The sequence below is a fragment of the Ammodytes marinus genome (genome assembly GCF_949987685.1).
Source record: "Ammodytes marinus genome assembly, chromosome: 22".
NCBI lineage: Eukaryota > Metazoa > Chordata > Actinopteri > Uranoscopiformes > Ammodytidae > Ammodytes > Ammodytes marinus.
The window spans coordinates 2,462,775-2,470,274 of NC_137226.1; the positions used below are offsets into that span (position 1 = coordinate 2,462,775).

Sequence of the window (7,500 nt, forward strand, 5' to 3'; positions counted from 1 at the left end):
ACAGACAGACAGACAGACAGACAGACAGACAGACAGACAGACAGACAGACAGACAGACAGACAGACAGACAGACAGACAGACAGACAGACAGACACACACACACACAGACAGACAGACAGACACAAACAGACACACACAATATAAATTCATTTATTATTAGTTATTAAATTTACCTTGAACATTTTATTATTTTAGTCTCTAGTTTCATATGATTTTATTCATAATCTGAGAAACATACACACTTATATTGTGACTATTATAATAATCAAAAGCATTGTCCAAAATTCTATTAAACTAGTACACGAGAAAAAATGCATATACATTGGTCTCAATTTTCATCAAAGCATTTAAGTAATGCTCACTCACTCACTCACTCCCTCCCTCCCTCCCTCACTTACTCCCTCACTCACTCACAAACCTTTAAAATAACCTAGAAACATTTTAAATAACTTCTAAACACCAGAATCAAACCCTCCATCTCTTGACCCACTACATGCCTGAGGTCCTACCCACCATACGAAGCTGTGTTTGGGGTCAAAGTGAGTGATCTTGGGGTTGTCAGCGTACTGGAAGGCAGCCGGCACGTCCTTGGTGGTGTTTCTGCCGTATCTCACCGTCACAGGGAGCACGTCGGAGGGAACTTTCTGCCCGCGATACTTCCCCGTCTTACAGGTGATTTCCGAGCCAAACGATTGGCTAAGGAGGAGAGAGGGATAGACCAATGAGAAAAGAGCTTTTTAAAACAGACATATCGCTCTTTCTGAAAGTAAAACATTGTAAAACGTAATATGAAATATCATAAGTAAAATAAAATAAGTAAAAAAAAATTAAGCAAACTTTTCTCTATCTATAGTGTGTTACTTTTTCTTATGAATAAATGTTGGTTACATTCAAGCCATCACCAAAACGAGGTGACACAAAATTGATTAAGCCAATCAGCTCCACAAAACTCTCTCTGTATTTCTCAGTATGGCAGCGTTTACAAACTGGTGCCCCCCCCCCTCCCTCTCTCCCCCTGACACTGGTGCAGGAGCTCAGAAAAATCCCAAGAAGAAGAGCCCAATAAATGTTTCAGTTGTTGATTCTACAGCTAAGAAAAAAACCTGGACGTACAGCAGAAGGTATAAAATCCATGTGCCATCACTGAAGGCTTTACCTCATGTAGATGGCGATGCACCGACAGTGTTGTTGTAATTACTCAGAAAGAATTCCTAATGGGAGGCGACAGAAGTTACACACTATAGCTTTAAGACTAAATATCACTTACACTTCACAGTTGACTCCCCCCACAGTAACAGAGACGTCCTCCTTGGTGGCTGTGTCCAGGTGTTTCCCTCTGATAGTGATGACTGTCCCCCCTCCACAGGGACCTTTAGCTGGGTCCACAGAGGTCGGGTTGGGGTCCTGGATGGATGAGAATCAGATATTAGGTGTTTGCCAAAATAATAATAAAAAAAAAAATATATATATATATGTTTCTTATGTTTTATGCTAGAATTTTTTAAATGTTGCACTATATGTCTAATGTTTAGCTGTTTTTCTCGGACAGGAGAAATGGTATTTAGTTTTTTTATGTACGCAGCAAGTGCACAAAAATATCTGTGAAATATCTGAGTATTTTATCATCATCTAGTGGTGAGATTGTAGAAGACAACGAACGCTCCCTTGCTAAACCTTCCCTTTACTTTTGGGAGAATTTACAGAAGCTACGGTGGCCTTCAAGGACAAGAAGCTATAGTTACTAAAGATGACATCATCCACCACTGCCTCAAGTCTTTCCACAATATCAAGTGATGAGGTGAAGATGTATTTAGTTATTTATTCTATAGTACTTCTTCTTCTTGGTCTTCCAACAGGTGCATTTCCCCAGGACGCCCCACTATGTATAAAAACACATAAGGCCGTTAAGTTTGTCCGTTCTGTGCCACTGTAGAAACATGGCGGTGCAACATGTAAAATGATAAGTTCAAGATGTCTGACTTTAAGGGATCTTTTAAGGGTCTTTAAAAATAAGCAAAAAGTACTTAAGTGAACCACAATTGGTCCCATGTTAGAAAAAAGTGCCTTAAGGATATAACAACTTAATAAAACATGATAAAAAGTGCCTTGCCATTGACGCAAACGGCCTTACGTGGTCGAAAATGTGTTCCTGTTCAAAGGTTTTTTTATTCATCAAAAGATTTGCAAAGCAAATACAGTACAATGATTTAGTTTTTCCCCTTTTTTCCTCCCCCGAACACACCCCGCCCATATCCCCCCCCCCCCACCCAACCACAAACAATCCTGCATATAAAAAAAAATAAAAAATAAAAAAACAATACACAATGTTAAAAAATTACATAAACGAAATACACGCTACAAGAAACAAATAAACAATCGATATGAAAAAAAAAAAAAAAAAAAAAAAAACTACTCTTCAACTATTGTGGTCGGTTTCTTAAAGTAGTCTAGGAAGGGGCGCCATATTTTATGAAATTTAGTCTCAGATCCCTGGGTAGTGCAACAAAGTTTCTCCAGATTCATACATGACATAATGTCTCTAATCCAATGTGAGTGGGAAGGAGGAGCAGGGTCTTTCCATTTAAGTAAGATAGCCCTACGAGCAAGTAGAGAGGTGAAGGCCAGTACCTTTACGAAAATGTGTTCCCCGTGTGGAATTATGCCTTTAAATCCCAGTCACATAATTAGTTTTTGCGCAGAGTTATTAACACAAGGGAACACTTTGCAATGGAAACAAACAAAAACTATTAAGAAACTTGAAATCAACAAAACTTAAAAAGAAATATTAAACTTTAAGCGAGTGGAGTTTGTTATGTTGCAAACTTAGTTCTTGCAGGTAATAAGGACGCTTTGATTAGTCATACAGTACATTAAATAATACAAAAGCATATTTTAAACCTAGATAACTCATTCCCACGGTACGGAGGCCACTGTGACTAAACTACATAAAGACATAAAAAGAGGTGTTTTTTTTTAACTGTAGAACTATGCCATGAGGGAGTTGTGTGTGTGTGTTTGCGTGTATGTACGTGTGTGTGTGTGTGTGTGTGTGTGTATGTACGTGTGTGTACGTGTGTGTGTGAGAAATAATTGATAACAACAGTCTCTGGTTTCCTGTTTGTACAAAATGTTTTGTTGACTTTTGTCAGCGTCAGTCACACACACACACACACACACACACACACACACACACACACACACACACACACACACACACACACACACACACACACACACACACACACACACACACACACACACACACACACACACACACACACACACACACACACACACACACACACACACACACACACACACACACACACACACACATACACACGCAAAATTGTGCTTGACAAATTGAATGTATTATTATTTGTTTACTCATATCTTACAGCTACTCTGGAGAATACAGCTGCTTCTAGAATAACAGGAAGTGGATTTGTCTGGAGAATATGGACACAGCTGCCGCGGTCGGAGCTAACAGTGTGTGAAAGATATTTAGTTTTTTAGTTTTCTTTAGTTATTTGAGGTCGTTTTGAAGAAAGTGTTGTATTATTTGTTTTTTAAATTCTTTACTTTTGGATTTTTGTTTTTAAGTGTATACTTCTTCCTGCTCCTAAGTGTATACTTCTTCCTGCTCCTAAGTGTATACTTCTTCCTGCTCCTAAGTGTATACTTCTTCCTGCTCCTAAGTGTATACTTCTTCCTGCTCCTTTTCAGGCATATCTCAGAAATACAGATAATTTGTTTTCTTTTTTCTTTTTTTTTTTTTGTGAAAACATAATTTGTTTATTGTATTTCCATGCTTTTCATTTTGTTTTGTATGTTTGATATGTCTGAATCAAATCAAATCAAATCAAATCAAGCACACGAACACACAGGACTGAAAAAATTAACACACAAGAAACAAGACAAAAATAAAATAAACAACTAACATGGCGTACTCTACTTAACAGGTTTCTAAGGACATTGTTTAAACTAAAAGGTTAATGTTAAGCAAAAAAATAAAAAGTCAACGAGGTGTCATGTAGGTCCCTTCAGCGCTGTTATATAGTCCAGGAAAGGCTGACATATCTGTTTAAACTTCTCTGCTTTCCCTGAAATCTCATAATGAATTTCCTCCATATATATAGAGTGCTGGAGAACTCCATGAGCCAGATGTGTTTTATTATTCTGAATGATCAAATAGATATATGAAAGAGAACAACACGCTTTGTATCAGAATGGTTCTAGTGGGAGAACCGGAGCAAAGCAGCAGGTCGTATTTGTTCCACTGTTGTAGTGAAGGGCTTCTGGAGGTTAAATACAGTTTATGTGTGTGTGTGTGTGTGTGTGTGTGTGTGTGTGTGTGTGTGTGTGTGTGTGTGTGTGTGTGTGTGTGTGTGTGTGTGTGTGTGTGTGTGTGTGTGTTTCTGTGTCTGTCCATGTGTGTGTGTGTATGTGTGTTTCTGTGTCTGTCCATGTGTGTGCGTGTGTTTGGGGATATTTTGTATTTGGAGTGGATATGTATTTTCCCCACATGGCTGCGTAGGGGGGACGCTCTAACCACTACACCATATTTTATTTTGTCTTTGTTCAATAAAAATAAAAATAAAAAAGTATTTTAAAAAAACAGAACAGGTGTCTGACCCAAAATCTAAATCCATTGGCAAACCCTAAGTGTTCGTTAAATACCTGTATATTATTTTTTATTAATTGTATTAAGCTCAGGCATGTGAAATTAAATTAGATAACTCAATTAATGGGGGGGATTGGGGGTCTACCTCTAACCACTACACCATGAGGACCCTTAATGTGTTTTTCATACGTACCCGGTATGTGAAGTTGACTTTAGAGCGTCCCCGTCTCCCTCCCTCCACCTCTATCTCCACCGCGCCGGTCCTGGTGTCCTCGTGGATGTCCAGGGGAGGGGGGCGGCGGGCAGGCCCAATCTCACACACCACACTGTGGGGAGGGAGGGACAGACAGACAGACAGACGGACAGACAGACAGACAGACAGACAGACAGACAGACAGACAGACAGACAGACAGACAGACAGACAGACAGACAGACAGACAGACAGACAGACAGACATTAACAATTTTCTCAATTAGTCAATAATTTCTCTATAAAAATAAAGTGTTGAAATAAAAAAAGAGGCATACAGTAGTTAGCAACATGCCCGTTTACAGAGCCAAGGCTGTGTATTAACACTGGATTTTTTTTTATCAGCGTGCACATTGATTGTGAAGAGGTATTCACAGATTTTTACAACAAATTTTTGTGTTTTCAAGTGTTCTCCACAATAGCTGACTCCACCTTTAAAGTAGCTTCTGTCTCTCTGTGATAAACAGTAGACTGATGCCTAGGCTCTGTAAATACACATTAGTTCTATGCCTAGGCTCTGTAAATAGTAAATACACAGTAGACCCATGCATAGACTCTGTAAATACACAGTAGACCTCTGCCTAGACTCTGTAAATACCTGGTAGAAACCGAGTATCTGTCCCCCTGGTGCACACAGTCCACTCCAGCCACGGTGATCCTCTGGACGTCTTCTCTCCTGATGCCCATGTTGGAGCCGCGGATGGTGACGGAGATACGGCCGTTTAGAGGCCCGAAACGAGGCACGATCTACACACAGACAATAACACAAGAAGACAATGTTTTATACAGAGTAAATAATACTGGAAACATTCAGCCAGATTTAAAGCAATAATATGTAACATTTCTAAAGGTCTCTGTTTGTTGGGTCAGTCCAAGTTGTTTATATACCTGTTTACAGAGTTTAGGGCGGCTGTGTTATAACTTTGGATATTTGTAACCTGATTAATACACCTGCTAAGAGTTTCCTCATCACACATTTGGAATCATCTTCCTTGTACATAAAACATCTCCTATAGTGTGTGAAATCAATATCTAAAATATTATTATTAATAATAATCAATATAATACATTTAAAAAAAAATCAAATATTGATATGAACACATTAGACAGTGTGTGTGTGTTTTAGTGAAGGCCTTACATCAGTGATCTCTGGGTTGGGGCAGTGTTGAGGCTCCGGTGAGCGACACAGATCCTTGTACACACAGGAGCGCGTGGCTGCACACCACACACACTGATACGGGGCGTCCGCATGCTTACACAGACTGCAGTCCTCTCTGCCCACTGAACAGTTATACAGCACCACTGATGGAGGGATGAAAAAGAGGAGAAGAAAGGGGTTAGAGCTTGTTTGTTTATCGCATTGTTTATACTTAGTTAGGTATTGGAAATTAGATTTTTTTTTTTTTCCCAAATATTTCAGAATAATTGTAATAAGAGAAATCGTGCGAGTGAGTGAGTGAGTGTGTGTGTGAGAGAGTGTGTGTGGTTGTGTGTGTGTGAGTGAGTGAGTGAGTGAGTGAGTGAGTGAGTGAGTGAGTGAGTGAGTGAGTGAGTGAGTGAGTGAGTGAGTGAGTGCATGCGAGCGAGCGAGTGTGTGTGTGTGTGTGTGTGTGTGTGTGTGTGTGTGTGTGTGTGTGTGTGTACCAACCTGTCAGTGTGCTGTCAACCTTCTTGGTAGTGTCTATGATGGATATGTGGAAGGATACGTTGACCTCCTGCTGTTTGTCATAGGCAAACTACACACACACACACACACACACACACACACACACACACACACACACACACACACACGGTTTACATTAACAGAGAGTAACACAACATTCCTCCCTATGTGTCTAAGTGTGAAGGTCAGAGCACACACACACACACACACACACCTATGCTATGCTGCTACAAGATGTCAGCATTACCTAATCATTACAAATTAAAACAAACAGAACTGAGCCTGAAAACTTTTTCTAACACACACACACACACACACACACACACACACACACACACACACACACACACACACACACACACACACACACACACACACACACACACACACACACACACACACACACACACACACACACACACACACACACACACACACACACACACACACACACACACGTCACGTTTATTTAGTCACAAATTAACCGCTAATTATTCCTTTAATTGTCTAATCACCATAACTGATACAGTCCTTGATTTTGGTAGAACGCCTGGTAGCAAACAGAGCTGAGCTTTAACACACACACACACACCCACACAGACAGACAGACAGACAGACAGACAGACAGACAGACAGACAGACAGACAGACAGACAGACAGACAGACAGACAGACAGACAGACAGACAGACAGACAGACAGACAGACAGACAGACAGACAGACAGACAGACAGACAGACAGACAGACACACACACACAGAAACACAGCAACAGACAGACAGACACCCACACACACACACACACACACACACACACACACACAGAAACACAGAAACAGACAGACAGACACCCACACACACACACACACACACACAGAAACACAGAAACAGACAGACAGACACCCACACACACACACACACACACAGAAACAGACAGACAGACACCCACACACACACACAGA

General features: G+C 40.3%; 1 protein-coding gene across 1 annotated transcript in view; it reads right to left on the reverse strand.

Annotated features, from left to right (window-relative positions):
• The window catches only part of LOC307268739 (plexin-B2-like), a 162,076-nt gene that overhangs the window by 12,642 nt on the left and 141,934 nt on the right, over window positions 1–7,500 (reverse strand). Inside the window, exons 18-23 of the mRNA XM_080051475.1 lie at window positions 6,524–6,611; window positions 6,014–6,177; window positions 5,474–5,622; window positions 4,819–4,951; window positions 1,269–1,405; window positions 511–697 (exon numbers count right to left, since the gene is read on the reverse strand). Of these exons, the coding sequence (XP_079907601.1) occupies window positions 511–697; window positions 1,269–1,405; window positions 4,819–4,951; window positions 5,474–5,622; window positions 6,014–6,177; window positions 6,524–6,611 (858 nt within the window). The remainder of the gene's footprint in view (window positions 1–510; window positions 698–1,268; window positions 1,406–4,818; window positions 4,952–5,473; window positions 5,623–6,013; window positions 6,178–6,523; window positions 6,612–7,500) is intronic.